This window comes from Hemiscyllium ocellatum, chromosome 47 (assembly GCF_020745735.1).
Source record: "Hemiscyllium ocellatum isolate sHemOce1 chromosome 47, sHemOce1.pat.X.cur, whole genome shotgun sequence".
Lineage (NCBI taxonomy): Eukaryota > Metazoa > Chordata > Chondrichthyes > Orectolobiformes > Hemiscylliidae > Hemiscyllium > Hemiscyllium ocellatum.
This window is the reverse complement of record NC_083447.1, coordinates 2,548,219-2,564,405: the sequence shown is the minus strand read 5'-3', so window position 1 is coordinate 2,564,405 and position 16,187 is coordinate 2,548,219. Positions and strand designations below refer to the sequence as shown.

Below are 16,187 nucleotides of genomic sequence, written 5' to 3'. Positions count from 1 at the left end.
TTCTTCTGGTTTAAACTGTAACATAACTGATCCATATAGCAGAGTAAACTCTTCTCACTTTTCTGTAGCAGATCCCAGTGTCTCCGGTGTAGAAAATCTAGATTCTTATCTTTTGGATTCAATGATTCCAGGTAGACCTTCGCAGCCTGCACAATATACTTTGGAATCATCAAGACCAGCAAGTTGGCCACAAGATGTGAACACAAATCATACATTATCAAGAAATGAAACTGGATCCACCAGACAACAACCCAGTCAAGATCTTGTGTGGACCAATAACTTGGCAACTTACAGTGGTAGCAAAGGAAGTTACTCTTATATTGTTCCCAATTCCCAGCCTCCTGAAGAAGTTTCTGCCACTTTTTCAAGTGGTGCTTTGCATAAGCTGGACTCATTTGCTCAAGCCTTTACAAGGCAGAATTTGGATATTCAGTCAAATTCCTCTGTTGTGAAGAATCAGAGTGAAAACTCATCAATGTCTGAATTTGATACTTGTGGAAATGTCTTCAGACAACTTTTGAGTTACAAAACAAATTTGAATCAGTGGCAAGCCTATCCTGAACAGAAACGTGAAATACTGCAGGAGCAGTACTCTCTGCACCAGCAACATCAACAGCAGATAGCAACTTCACTGTTTACGCAAGTCTACATGGGAGATCAAGAGGCCTCCCCGATGCAAAACCAAGACCAGTTTCAAAACCATATGCTCCACCTGATTTCTGATACCCAGTACAATCTGTCTCAATCCCAAAATTCGGTAAGCCAGTCACAAGTGCTAGTTACCCAGTCCCAGCATGTACTTGCCCAGAAAATTCCATCCCAGATCCAAAATAATGGAACCCAATCTCATCATCCCTCAGAACTATTACAAGACTTCCAGCATTCCTTGAGACAGGAAACCACTTCTCCATTTTTACAGTTTCAAGCAACAAAACAGTGCCAACTCTCCAAGAATATTCTCTCTTGCTATCCACAAGAGACAGAATGTACAGACCAGCAGACAGGAACTGGTTTACAGCCTGTGTTAAGGGGAATCTCAGAATGTCACAAGAAATCCAAGAAGAGTCCATTCAAAGGACAATGTCCTCCTCAGTCAATGTGTGAAGAAGTTGTTGTTCAGAATCAGCTTCAGTCACAGTCAGAGCAGTTGGAAGGTTGGTCACTTCCACCCTGTAGCAACAAAAGAGGCAGGATCTCTAATAAAGATGTGTGTGTGAAGCATTACAATATTGCAGGTAAATCCAGTAAGAGTGTGTCAATTTCTCGAAAGGAACGACAGAAATTAGATCCCAATTGCACTGCTCCTCCTAGTCAGGTGGCTATGAACTCCTTTCCTGTTCAGAATTCTTTAACGAGGAATATGGAAGACTGTCTTCAGAAACCATCTTTTTATGCTAGTGTACAGGTAATTACCTTAATTTCCATTTAGGCTTTCCATTTATACATGCCTTTTTTCACATGTCTCAAAGCGCTGACTCTCGCAACAGTACAGTTCTACAGCTGGTTGTGGCTGCCCAGTACCTTGTGACAGTTTTTTGAAGAGAATATTGATAGGCATATTGGTTATGAGATCATCGAATTTGAGCCCATCTTTCTTTCTACATGATGGACAGGAACAGGAATTTAGACTGATATTTCCTCTTCCTAACCCAGGGCAATTGCAGAGCTCCAAATGTAACTCAAGATGAGTAGGAAGTAGATTTAAAATCTAGTTTAGTACTCATCCCCGCTGGTACATTGCGTGTTATATTGACACTGGGGGATTTTCTAGCATTTGAGATGATGTTGACTGTCAACCAGGGGAAAATGCAGTTTGTGGCTGCTTATGGATGCAGTGCTATTATGAGTACCTCTACAATGCTGATGCACTGAAGGGCACTTCCCACTGTTTCCTCTTCTGCCTGGTATCAGTGCAATGCTTTACAACTTTTGGGAGTACACAGGTCTGGGAGTTATATATCCTGGGCAAGAGCAAAAGCTTACAGGCACTGCTGGTGGTGACAAAGTTTGGAATAGGGCATTCTCCATTTTTTTTGTGGAGGGGTCAATAGGGCAGCCTTACTTGGGTGAAGTGTCGTGAATGACACCAGTACAAAAGAAGCATATTGATCTGAACCAAAGAAATGAATAATGATACTGAAAAATACCTGCACAAAAATAAAAGCTGATCTCCCCAGACAAGAAGTTTTACAACTGTTGCTGGTAGATGTGTGCCATTATGAATATGCTTTGTTGCAACTTTTAAAGCACACAGCAGCAACCTCCTGCCAGTGGAACAACGCATTACAATTCGTGAAGAGCTAGGGCACGTACAAAGGATCCGATAAAAGCAGCTCCAGTTCATGTCCATGAGAAGACTCAAGATTTGTAAAATGTAATGGCAAGTAAAGCTGAGCGAACAGAGCCAAACCTGCTCTGAATCCAGACCATGAGTTGAATTGCAAGTCTCTGGCTCTAATCGGATTGTGTTTCTAAAATAAATTCTTAATAACTTCACAGGTTGGAGTCTCTAACTGGGATGGGTAGAAACTAATACTCCGGCCATCCTAAACGGGCATGAGATGACTGGCCTTTGTCTTGTCATCCCTGTCAGACAAGTTAAATATTTTTTATGTGTGTGAAAATTGACAACAAACCGACTCTGTCAGAGCAAACCTACACTGTGTTTTTGCTTAGCATTACATTATAAAATGCTTTCCTTTTTGTTTAAGTCTTAACTATGGAAAGTGTTTCAAAACAGTTTTGAAGCCTTTATGTAGGGAGCCCATAAAAATATTGACATGCTCAGGGGCCTTCCTGTAAATTTTGCCATGTTTTCTGCCATCCGCAGCCCTAAGTTCCAGAAGACTGTTAGCTGCCTGAAGGAAACCATGCAAGGGAGCACAGTGTGTTTTGAAGTCAACAAATACAAAAATTGATAAAATACAGAATTCTCAACACACTCCCTGCTGGGTGTAGCATAGCTGCCTCTACATAGGCAGAAATGTGTTAATTCTCATCTTTTAGGGACCATAAATAATACCTTGACATCTTAAATATTTATTCGTATAACATCAAATATCTGGGCAGCATTTAAGGTTCAGCAATGTAAACCTTTTTTTAATCACACATCCTGCATATGTTCCTAAATTTGAAACATTCCAGCCTAAAGAACTTTTATAACTCTTGTTGTCTTGTTTGTAATGAGCTTTGACTTTTCAGGATGAAGATATTTACAGTCTTTCCAGCGTACCACAAGAGGGAGATGGATCATCATCAGTGCTGTGGTATGAAATTTTCCTTTAGTAAAAGACATGTAGAGAGGCTGAACATCATCTGACCTTGGTTCCATTAATATGGGGAGAGGGAGAGTTTAGCACTGTTGAGTAGCGCATACAGGTTTCCACTCATGTCCCTAAATAATAAATTGTCAATTTTACTGTGATCACTCTTGATCTTTTTGATTAAAGGGCAGTTGACTCTCTAGGGGACTGTCTGTCAAATGTAAAATGGGACACTTGGAAGCAGATCATCGATCTTGTCCTATAGTCAGAAATGTTATGTGGTGAGATTAGAAAATAAAAGGAATGCAGAGAAGGATGTCAAGAATTCAACATGTGTGGGATACTTTGCTTGCTGCAAAAGCAGGATTTAGCATGTGCCTTCAATGTAGCAACAACACTAAAGGCACTGGTATGGAAAGATCCCAGCACTATTCCATTTCTACTAATCTTCAGAATTTGTGCAGAAAGCCACAAATTTGACAAACAAAGTGAGAAAATCTAGTTCTTAATATAGCAAAAGCAAGGCAATAGAGCATAAATACTGATTTGATTTTTGCATTTCAAACCTTGTATTTGGGGCTTCCAGTGTTGAGTCTTTTTTTTAACTTGATCTGATTTTATAATCTTCAATCAACAGCAGGGACTTGGTGAGTAGCAGCAGTTCCCATAATTTGGACGAAAATGAAGAAAACTTCAGGTGTGAAAGGTGTCAAGGTGTTTTCCATTTTCTAAAAGGACTAAACTGTCACACTTGTCCACGAGAAGGAATGGGAAAACAGCTTTCATTGGAAGATGGTGTTAAGGCACAAAAGGTTAGGAAAATTATTCTACTTTGGAAAGTCAGAATGAAGCAAATTACCCTCAATGCATTAGTGTTGCTGTACATATAAATCTGTGTATCAGTAGCTACTGAAAATACTGAAATCCTCTTGACTTTAGAAGAGTGCTGCTGCAGCTGTTATTGTGTCACAGAATTACTGTTGAGGAAGCAATGCCTCTTGTCAATTAGTCACAAGAAACACAATGCATTGATTTAATAGCATAATAGATACTGCATAGAAACTATGATTGAGAGTTTGACCAAAGGAGAACTTGGTAACAGGAAAAAATGTCATGAAAGCTGACCAGGGTATTATTTTATAAACTCGACTGGTTAATCGACCTTTCCCCAACCCTGTACAAAAAAAAATTGTCTTCTGTTACTGGGGTTCACATCTCCCCTCTAAGAAACTTGTGCAGCTGTGCATTTTTTTATTCGTGTGTTTGAGTGTGGTTGTCACTGGCTGAGGAATCTTTGACCTGCTCAATTGGAACACTAATTTGAAATATTATGAGTATTGTTAGATATTCGGAGACATTATAGCAAAATGCGTATGTTGCTGGACAGATACTTTAGGGACGTGGACTAAACTTGAATGTTTGAAAAACCAATTAAAATCTAACCAAAGATCTGGAAAATTTAAATCGAAAGGTCAGAATAAGAATCCCATGTTTTCTCAAAGAGTAATGCTGCCCCTATATTCACAAGATTGTGATTTAAAAAAAAATTCTGATCTCATGTCCTTTAGGGAAGAAAGTCAGCTGTCATTACTGAACTGGCCTCTATTTGACCACAGACACACTGCATTTTGATTGACTTTTGCCTCCCTTTTTAAATGGGCTAGAAAGCCTCTGTGGGTTGTCAATCATTATTAAACAGTCACTGCAGTGGTTCAAGAAAATAGCTGACCAGCACCTCTTGGGTCAGTTAGGGATGGATGTTCTGTGCTGTCCTGCCAGAGGCACCTAAGTCTATATACACACCATCATCATCATCATCAACTTGGAATATTTTAGTGGGTTATTGCTAAGAAATTTGACAAATACCATTATGAAATTCTAATTTTAGGTGACTGATAATGGAATTGAGAAAATGGAACATGGTGGATTGTTCTTTCAGTATCTGGAGGATAAACTCAGTGCTCTTCTGCTAAAGAAGCCACTTGAGGAAAATGTGGCAGTGCCGTTAGTGATTCCAGTGTCAGTGCCTGTAAAATCCAAGAAAGATGGCACATCTGTTAAATCTGAAAATTCACCAGTTACACCAAGGAAGTCGGTCACAACAAAATTGACTGATGTAATAGTGTCCTCGAATGACAGCTCTGCCCAGGTGAGAAAGGTCTTGGCTTGTCTAATTGTTTGGTGCCATAAGTCATACTAATAAATTTGCATGATAACCCAAGCAGCACTTAATGAAAATAGAAGAAGCTGGACATGAACAGCAAGTTATTGGTTGAAAAGTTCCTTCTGAAATGTAGTCCTTTCTTTGGATTTGTTGAAGGAAGTTCTGCTTTGGTTTCAGTTTGCCAGCATTTATGTTCTTTTTCATCTCTCAGTGACATAGAACATAGAAGGATACAGCACAGTACAGGCCCTTCGGCCCTCGATGTTGCGCCGACCGAATCCTACCTAACCTATACTAGCCCAATAACTTCCAAATGCCTATCCAATGCCCGCTTAAATGACCATAAAGAAGGAGAGTTCACCACTGATACGGGCAGGGCATTCCATGAACTCACAACCCGCTGTGTGAAGAATCTACCCCTAACATCTGTCCTATACCTACCACCCCTTAATTTAAAGCTATGTCCCCTAGTAACACCTGACTCCATTAGCGGTAAAAGGTTCTTAGTATCTACCCTATCTAAACCCCTAATCATCTTATACACTTCTATCAGATCTCCCCTAAACCTTCTCTTCTCCAATGAGAACAGCCCCAAGTGCCTCAGCCTTTCCTCATAAGATTTTCCTACCATTCCAGGCAACATCCTGGTAAACCTCCTCTGCACTCGTTCTAAAGCTTCCACATCCTTCCTATAGTATGGCGACCAAAACTGCACACAATACTCCAGATGAGGCCTCACCAGAGTCTTATACAACTGCAACATGACCTCAGGACTCCGGAACTCAATTCCTCTGCCAATAAAGCCCAGTACACCATATGCCTTCCTCACAGCACTATTTACCTGGGTGGCAACTTTCAGAGATCTGTGTACATAGACACCAAGATCCCTCTGCTCATCCACACTACCAAGTAGCCTCCCATTAGCCCAGTAATCCATCATCTTGTTATTCCTACCAAAGTGAACGACTTCGCACTTAGCTACATTGAATTCCATTTGCCACATTTCCGCCCAGCTCTGCAACTTATCTATATCCCGCTGTAACCTACCACTTCCTTCCTCACTATCCACAACTCCACTGACTTTTGTGTCATCCGCAAACTTGCTTACCCAGCTTTCAAGTCCTTCCTTTAGATCATTTATAAAGATAACAAAAAGCAATGGTCCCAAAACAGATCCTTGTGGTACACCGCTAGTAACTGCGCTCCAAGATGAACATAATCCATCAACTACTACCCTCTGTCTCCTTCCAGCCAGCCAATTCCTAATCCAAACCTCTAATGTATCCTCAATGCCATACCTCCGAAGTTTTAGCATTAGCCTACCATGGGGAACCTTATCGAACGCCTTACTAAAATCCATATACACAACATCTACTGCTTTACCCTCATCCACTTCCTTAGTCACCTTCTCAAAGAACTCAATAAGGTTTGTGAGGCACGACCTGCCCTTCACAAAACCATGCTGGCTATCCCTGATCACGTTATTCCTACCCAGATGTTCATAAATCTTATCCCTTACCATTCTCTCTAAGACTTTGCCCACCACTGAAGTCAGACTCACTGGCCTATAGTTACCAGGGCTATCCCTACTCCCTTTCTTGAACAATGGGACCACATTCGCTATCCTCCAGTCCTCTGGTACTATTCCCGTTGACAATGACGACATAAAAATCCAGGCCAATGGCTCTGCTATCTCCTCCCTAGCTTCCCATAGGATCCTGGGGTAAATGCCATCAGGCCCAGGAGACTTATCTATATTCATCCTTTCCAATATTCCCAAAACCTCTTCCCTGCATATTTCCAGGGCATCCATTCTAATTATTTGTGATTCCATATTCACATCAGCAACAGTGTCCTGTTCCTGAGTGAATACTGATGAAAAGTACTGATTTAATGTCTCTCCAATCTCCTCCGCCTCCACACACAACTTCCCACTACTATCCTTGACTGGACCGATACCTACCCTAGTCATCCTTTTATTCTTGACATACCTATAGAAAGCCTTTGGGTTTTCCCTAATCCTACCAGCTAAAGACTTTTCATGTCCCCTTCTCGCTTCTCTTAGCTCCCTCTTTAGCTCCTTCCTGGCTACCTTATAACTCTCAATCGCCCCAACTGAACCTTCACGCCTCATCTTTACATATGCCGCCTTCTTCCCTTTCACAAGGGACTCCAATTCCTTACTAAACCACGGCTGCCTCACAAGGCCCTTTACACCATGCCTAACTGGTACATACCTATCGAGGACACGCAGTAGCTGCTCCTTGAACAATCCCCACATCTCATTAGTGTTCTTCTCTTGAAGCCTGTTTTTCCAATCCACACATCCTAAGTCATGCCTCACTGCATCATAATTTCCCTGCCCCCAGCTATAGCTCTTGCCCTGCGGCTTGCGATTGTACTATGAAACAGGTGTTTTATCACTGCACAATCCACGGGGACAGTAAGGACTGCAGATGCTGGAAGCCAGAGTCAATAGACGTGAAGCTGGAAAAGTATTGCCTTAAACGTTGACTTTCCTGCTCTTTGGATGCTGTCTGACCTGCTTTGTTTTTCCAGCTTCACATCTATTGACACAGTAAAAGTCATAATTTCTCTTCTATTATGAGCCAGTAAATTATGTTGTGATGCATTACTGTTTTTGTAGTGACGTCAGTCAACATTCAGACAGTGTTGTACTAACGTGAATAATTTGGAAATTTATAATTTTAAATGCCTGTTACTTTTTAAAGAATTGTCTGTTGCAGGTCACTGAAACAGGCAAACAAGCAAATGTAAATTGTAGAGGCAATTCCAAAAAGCAACGTAAGAAGCGATCTCGTCCAGACCCCCTCTTTATCCCATCACCAGCATCAAATCAGACTGGGGTGCTGCCAGGGATGGTACTGTACCAGAGCCATATGCGTTCCCCCGTTTGCTTAGCAGATCACCTTCTAGAGAAAAACTTTCAACCTCCGCCATACACACCTCCCCCGATGTTGAGTCCCATCCGTCATGGCTCAGGACTTTACTTCAACAGGATCTGTTCTTTGTCTGGGAGTAAGGCATCACACAATACATACCCTCCTAAAGGAATTCTGGCCAGTGTTGTAGGTAAACATTTTTTCCAGTTATGCTATTATAAAGGTTTTGTTGATTATACATTATTAAGAATTTAGTGTAAACCTAATTTATACAATTTTAATTGAGTTGATTTGTTTAAGTTTGCTCACTGAGCTGGAAAGTTCATTTTCAGACATTTCATCACCATACTCGGTAACATCTTCAGTGAGCCTCCGGGCTAAGGGCTTCGTCCAGAGGCTCACTAAAGATGTTATCTAGTATGATGACGAAACATCTGAAAATGAACCTTTCAGCTCTGCGAGCAAACCTACATCCAGAACCTCAACCTGTGCAAATCTTCTCAAAACTCGTTAATTTGTTTAAATTTGTGAGGAATGTCTTAAGTGTTAACTATTGTAAAATAGGCGAAAATTAATTTTACATAAAGCGGTCTCAAATATTCCATTAACTCATTGAGGAAAATAAAAACCATCCAAGGTGTTATTTTTGCAAAAAAAAATTACACCTCTTAAATTTATTTTAGAAATGCTATGTGAAAGAGAGTAATGGGGAATGGAATACTTCAGATATCCATGGTCAACTTTAAACATTTCAAGTTTAAAGTTGGACAGGTTAAGGATAGCATATAATAATGCTCTCTGTTTTATCACTCAGTTCTTTTAGCTCAACATGAGAACACTCCCTACTGCCCCCGGTGGGACATTATCATAATCCATAATTTATGAGTACCATTTTCTGTTAATTATCAACAGATTGCAAGCAGCTTTGTGCCATGTCGTGTCTCTGGTTTTATATTGATGCTAATTAAGTGTGTTAAATGGAATTAATCTTTGCAGGCTCACTTCAGTTCCTACAGAGCTTGGTGAGAAAAAGGACTGAACAGGTCAACATTAAATTGACTGTTCCATCCAAGAAATTACATGATGTTCTGTTTAAGAAATGAACTAATGTTGCACTGGTAGTGATGGTTCTGGGTGAGGAGGTGGACATTTAATAATGTTAGGGCTGTGTCACTTTGGGGCAAGATGGAGGGAACTTTACATCACATTGTAGCTAGCAGACTACCACAGGGATCAGTGTTGAGGCTCCACTTATTTACAATATATGTTAATGACTTGGATGAGGAAAGTGGATTTACCTCCCTAACTTTACAGATGACAAAAGTAGTTGGGAAGGCAAGTAGTGAGGATGACGCAGTCTACAGAGGGTATAGGCAGATTGAATGAATGGGCAGAAATACTTGACAGATGAAATATAATGTGAGAGGTGTAAGGTTATGTTCTGTGGCATAGTTAAATATTACTTAAATGGGGAATGACTGCAGAAGCAGATCTAGGGGTCCCAATGCATGAATAGTATCCATGTTCAGTGGTAATGGGAAAGGCCAATAGACCACAACTGGAATACTGTAAACAATTTTGTTCCCCTTATCTAAAGATAGATATAATGGCATTAGAAGCAGGCCAGAGATGGTTCACTAGGCTGATTCTGGATTTGGAAAGATTTTCTTATGAGGGGAGGTGGAAAAAGTTTGGCTTGTTCTCATTGAAGAATAAGAGGAGATCTTGTTGAAATATAAAGGATTCTTAGGCGGCTTGCTAGGACAGAGATGCAGTTTCCATTTGTGGGAGAGTCTAGGTTGTGTAGTTAAATGCAACAACAGCTAGCTCGATGGGCCAAATGGCATACTTCTGCTTCTACTTATATGGACTTGATTCTCCCATATTAAAACAAAAATTGCTATAATTGAGCCTTTTTCCTAAGGCTGGTATTGCAAGCCAGGAAATTTCCCAACTCCAAGCTTGGTAGCAAAAGACTGGGCCCAGCCTTTAGACATTTTTGGATATTAGTAATGAGTACACACATCTGTTGATTTTGTTTTTGTGTGTGAAGATTTAAACTTGTTATTATTTATTAAATAATTCTGTCCTTTACAGATGGTGTAGATGGAATTTGTGGTATCTCTGTGGTTAAAGATGACTCTATAGTCACCATAGAACCGTAAGTTAGTTTTTCAATTTCAGACTATTTTACTAGCATTGACTCTCCAGAACATGGAACTATCAGCCTTATAGTGATTTGTATCTTTGGAGTGAAGACTTTATTTTTTGCTTGTTGTTAAACACTAGCAGAGATGTTGTAAAAGGTTGTCTCCTATCAACAAGTGTTCCAATTTCCATCAGACCTTGGTTAGAAAATGTGTTTGTAGATGATGGGTGAGAGGGTTACCTTCAGTGGATGGTCAAGCTCAAAGTGCTTTCCTACCACCTACAGCTCAATTGATCACTAACATGCACTACCCTAATTTACAAAGACAGTTAGCTATTCTGTTGCTCCTTTATCCAATGTGGGCTTCATTGTAAATGTCAGAATTTACTGTTCATCCTGAATTTACCATCAGGAGATTAGATTATGATGCTGAATGATCAGGCTAGGATTAAAAGAACATTGTTTGAAAATTAGGGCTGGCTCTCTCAGCAGTGAAATTCGGAAACATTGACGATTTGTGTCATGACACACAGGGGCAGTACATTCGAAATCAAGCCTCTTATTCCCGGAGTTAAAAATCACACAACACCAGGTTATAGTCCAACAGGTTTATTTGGAAGCACTAGCTTTCGGGGCACTGCTCCTACTGCAGGTTATTGTGGAGAATAAGATTGTAAGACACAGAATTTATAGCAAAAATCTACAGTGTGATGTAACTGAAATTATATATTGAATAAAACCCGGATTGTTTGTTAAGTCTCTCATCTTTTAGAATGACCATGTTGGTTTCAGTTCTTTCATATGTAAATTTCAAAACTGTTTTTAAAAATTACATTCTCTTGCACTTGAACAATTGGTGTCATGTCGACCAGATAAGGTTTTGAAGGTGTTACTCTCTGTGAGGCTGTCTGTGCCACAATGGTCAGACTGATTCTAATCTAAAAAACAGATTTGCAGAATCTTACATGGATTCATGCAGTTTTTGAACAAAGTAAAATGTAATTCTGCAATTACAAATTCACTCCCCAAACTTATATGTGTATGAGAGGGGAAGAGAGAGAGATGTTTTCTCCTTCACTAGGCTGGATATTTCTGACCCAGGAAACTCAGAAACTAGGAGCAGAAGTAGGTCCTTTGATCCTTTCAAGTCTGCACCCATAAAGTATGATCATGGCTGATCCTCCAGCTCAGTATCCTAGTCCAGCTTTCTCACCATACCCTTTGATCCCTTTAGCCCGAAAAACTATATTTAACTCCTTCACAAAAACATTTGATATTTTGGCCTCAGTGCTGGCAGAGAGTTCCATAGGGTCACCATCCTCTGGGTGAAGATACTTCTTCTCTTAGTCCCAAGTGGTTTACCCCATATTCTTAGATTGTGACCCCTGGTTCTATGTTCCCCGATCGTTGAAAATATCCTTCCTACATCCTGTCTAGGCCTGTTAGAATTGTTTGGTTTCTATGAGATTCCTCTCCTTATTCTTATAAACTCCTGATTAAAATCCTCACCAATCCAGTCTCTCTCCATTCGTCAGTCCTGCAATCCTAGGAATTAGTCTGGTAAAGCTTCATCGCACACCATCCCAGCTAACATCATTCCTCAGATAAGGAGACCAAAACTATACAGTACTCCAGGGCGTCTCACTAGGGCCCTTTACAATTGAGCAAAACATCCCTGCTGCTGTACTTGAATCCTTTTGCTCTGAAGGCCAACATTCCACTGCCCACCTTTACTGCTTACGTGCTTACTTTCAGCAGCTGGTAGACAAGGACATCCGGTTGTTGTTGCACCTCTCTCTTTTCTAATCCATCACCATTACGATAACCTGCTTTCCTGTTTGGTACCGAAGTAGATGACCTAACATTTCTCCAAATTATATTTCATCTGACATGCATTTGTCCACTCACTCAACTTGTCTAAATCGCACTGAATCATCTTTGTATCCTCCTCATAGTTCACCCTTCCACTCAGCTTTGTGCTGTCTACAAATCTGAAGATAGTACATTTAATTCCATCATCTAAATCATTAATATATGATGTGAATAGCTAACTAATCAAGAAATTGTTACTGTGCAATTGGACCTAGTTGAAAAGCCAACCAGAAGTCTTTCGTTGGACATAAATTGTCCCTAATGAAGCAAGATTATATACACAACTCACAATGAGTTCCAGTGATTTCCTTTTAAAATGGCAACATAGTCTTCTACATTCGTTGGTTTAAAACAGTATCTCCTCCCATTTTTAAATCACAGTTCAATAAAAGGGAATATTAGCAGTGGTAGAAGTTCTGCACTCTTTCCACAAATGGCAACTAATGCTCGATCAGTTTTAAGTCTGAGCTTGATAGTTTTTTGTTAACAGTATTAAGGTTATGGGACAGAAATTAATATGCAAAATTAGATGGCAGACCAAGTATGATCTCATGGAGTGACAGAACAGCCTGAACGGTTAGGTGGCCTGCTATGCTTGTGCAACTAAATGGCTAGTAAGTTTATATCAGAGACAGATGCAAATCTGTAAGTCTAGAGTTGCATATCAGTCAGGATGACAGACTTCCTTTTCAGTAGACATTGATGATGGATTTTTATAAAAGATCAGTGGTTTCCCATTACCCTATGTTTTTAGAATTAGAATCAGAATCTGTACAGGCCTTTGGAAGCAGGCCTTCAGCCCATCAAGTCCACAGCGACCATCTGAACAATATCCCACCCAAACCCATTCCCATTACTCTACATTTATTTCTGACTAAAGCACCTAACTGATATATCCCTGAACACTATGGGCAATTTAGCATGGCCAAGTCACCTAACCTGCACATCTTTGGATTGTGGAGGAAACTGGAGCACCTGGAGGAAACACATGCAGACGCTGGGAGAACGTGCAAACTCTACATAGTCACCCGAGGCTAGAATTGAACCTGGGTCCCTGGTGCTTTGAGGTTGCAGTGCTAAACACTGAGCCACCATGCTGCCCCCAATTAATCTTTAGTGCAGATTAATTTCATAACTAAGTTTCAAAGGATATGGAAGATATAGACTGGAGGGAAATAGATGGTGACATCTTGCAAAATGTCCAGATTACAGAGGAGGAAGTGCTGGATGTCTTGAAATGGTTAAAAGTGGATAAATCCCCAGGACATGATCAGGTGTACCCGAGAACTCTGTGGGAAGCTAGGGAAGTGATTGCTGGGTCTCTTGCTGAGATATTTGTATCATCGATAGTCACAGGTGAGGTGCCGGAAGACTGGAGGTTGGCAAATGTGGTGCCACTGTTTAAGAAGGGCGGTAAAGACAAGCCAGGGAACTATAGACCAGTGAGCCTGACCTCGGTGGTGGGCAGGTTGTTGGAGGGAATCCTGAGGGACAGGATGTACATGTATTTGGAAAGGCAAGGACTGATTCGGGATAGTCAACATGGCTTTGTGTGTGGGAAATCATGCCTCACAAACTTGATTGAGTTTTTTTGAAGAAGTAACAAAGAAGATTGATGAGGGCAGAGCAGTAGATATGATCTATATGGACTTCAGTAAGGCATTCGACAAGGTTCCCCATAAGAGACTGATTAGCAAGGTTAGATCTCATGGAATACAGGGAGAACTAGCCATTTGGATACAGAACTGGCTCAAAGGTAGAAGACAGAGGGTGGTGGTGGAGTGATTTTCAGACTGGAGGCCTGTGACCAATGGAGTGCCACAAGGATCGGTGCTGGGCCCTCTACTTTTTGTCATTTACATAAATGATTTGGATGCGAGCATAAGAGGTAAAGTTAGTAAGTTTGCAGATGACACCAACGTTGGAGGTGTAGTGGACAGCGAAAAGGGTTACTTCGGATTACAACAGGATCTGAACCAGATGGGCCAATGGGCTGAGAAGTGGCAGATGGAGTTTAATTCGGATAAATGTGAGATGCTGCATTTTGGGAAAGCAAACCTTAGCAGGACTTATACACTTAATGGTAAAGTCCTCAGGAGTGTGGCTGAACAAAGAGACCTTGGAGTGCAGGTTCATAGCTCCTTGAAAGTGGAGTTGCAGGTAGATAGGATAGTGAAGGAGGCGTTTGGCATTCTTTCCTTTATTGGTCAGAGTACTGAGTACAGGAGTTGGGAGGTCATGTTGCGGCTGTACAGGACATTGGTTAGGCCACTGTTGGAATATTGCGTGCAATTCTGGTCTCCTTCCTATCGGAAAGATGTTGTGAAACTTGAAAGGGTTCAGAAAAGATTTACAAGGATGTTGCCAAGGTTGGAGGATCTGAGCTACAGGGAGAGGCTGAACAGGCTGGGCTGTTTTCCCTGGAGCATCAGAGGCTGAGGGGTGACCTTAAAGAGATTTGCAAAATTATGAGGGGCATGGATAGGATAAATAGACAAAGTCTTTTCCCTGGGATGGGGGAGTCCAGAACTAGAGGGCATAGGTTTAGAGTGAGAGGGGAAAGATATAAAAGAGACCTAAGGGGCAACTTTTTCACACAGAAGGGGGTACGTGTATGGAATGAGCTGCCAGAGGATGTGGTGGAGGTTGGTACAATTGCAACATTTAAGAGGCGTTTGGATGGGTATATGAATAGAAAGGGTTTGGAGGGATATGGGCCGGGTGCTGGCAGGTGGGAGTAGATTGGGTTGGGATATCTGTTCGGCATGGACGGATTGGACCGTACATTCTGGTTCCATGCTGTGCATGTCTATGACTTAACTTCCTCTGCAGGCCTATGGGATTTATTTTACTAGATCATTAATTCAGACCTTTGGTTCCTTTAGCCTCTGGATAATGAATCTACTGACACAGTCAACATAGTACCACAGCTACTACAATATCCATTAATTGATAGAGGAAAACAATATACTAACCTTCGTAATGAATTCTGAGATTTCTTTGCTTGCTTTGGTGTCTCCTCATTGGCAAGCTAGTTGAGGTTAAGATTTTTGCATATGAAGGATTGAGAGTTCTCCATTCTCTCAAATTGGCCATTTCATTCACTTATGATACAGCATAATTGTCATTTCATCCTGTATAACTTGCTTTAGGCATATTAACATTGGAACACGGTTCCAGGCAGAGATTCCGTTACTGCAAGACAAGTCGTTACTTGATGATAGTGTTCATCAAGCAGATCTAGTATGGAAACCATGGGATGACATTGAAACTAATAAAATCACTCAGACGAGAGGTAAGTTTGAGATTTCTTTTCTTTTGAAAAATTATAATTTTGTATTTCCTTAAAATTTCTTGAGCTCATCGGGTGATTGGAAGCTAGAGTTCTGGCAGCATAAGTAAATGTTGTGATCATGCGTTTCAAGCTAGCTGCCTTAATCTGTTTGTCGTGAAATCTCTGCTAGATGTAGTTAGCTTATTTGATATAAATACGAAAATCCTATCCTGTATTGTTGCAGATCAGAAAGTTTTGACTTATAACTGCTATAAATTATTCTTTTACAATTGAGTAGTCATGTGAGGAACTCAAACTGTGAGTACATAATTTAACAAATTATTTCTGAGAAAAGTTGCATTTTGTGCAAACCTTTCATCTTGCACTTACCAATACAATGTATGAAATAACAATGTATGGGGAAAATTTGATATTCTTATGAATTGTCATGATGAGTATAAGATGAAAAGCTTTGACAAATTTGTTTTAGCAATACTCAAAAGTTCTTTATTCCCAAACTACAAACTGAAAATTAGTAAATGTCGGCCAAGAAAAGTCTTAT

General features: G+C 40.6%; 1 protein-coding gene across 1 annotated transcript in view; it reads left to right on the top strand.

Annotated features, from left to right (window-relative positions):
- LOC132836614 (zinc finger protein 541-like) overlaps nucleotides 1-16,187 on the top strand; it is a 43,269-nt gene that overhangs the window by 6,454 nt on the left and 20,628 nt on the right. Inside the window, exons 5-11 of the mRNA XM_060856006.1 lie at nucleotides 338-757; nucleotides 920-1,154; nucleotides 1,236-1,405; nucleotides 5,152-5,412; nucleotides 8,175-8,511; nucleotides 10,428-10,491; nucleotides 15,504-15,646. Of these exons, the coding sequence (XP_060711989.1) occupies nucleotides 338-757; nucleotides 920-1,154; nucleotides 1,236-1,405; nucleotides 5,152-5,412; nucleotides 8,175-8,511; nucleotides 10,428-10,491; nucleotides 15,504-15,646 (1,630 nt within the window). The remainder of the gene's footprint in view (nucleotides 1-337; nucleotides 758-919; nucleotides 1,155-1,235; nucleotides 1,406-5,151; nucleotides 5,413-8,174; nucleotides 8,512-10,427; nucleotides 10,492-15,503; nucleotides 15,647-16,187) is intronic.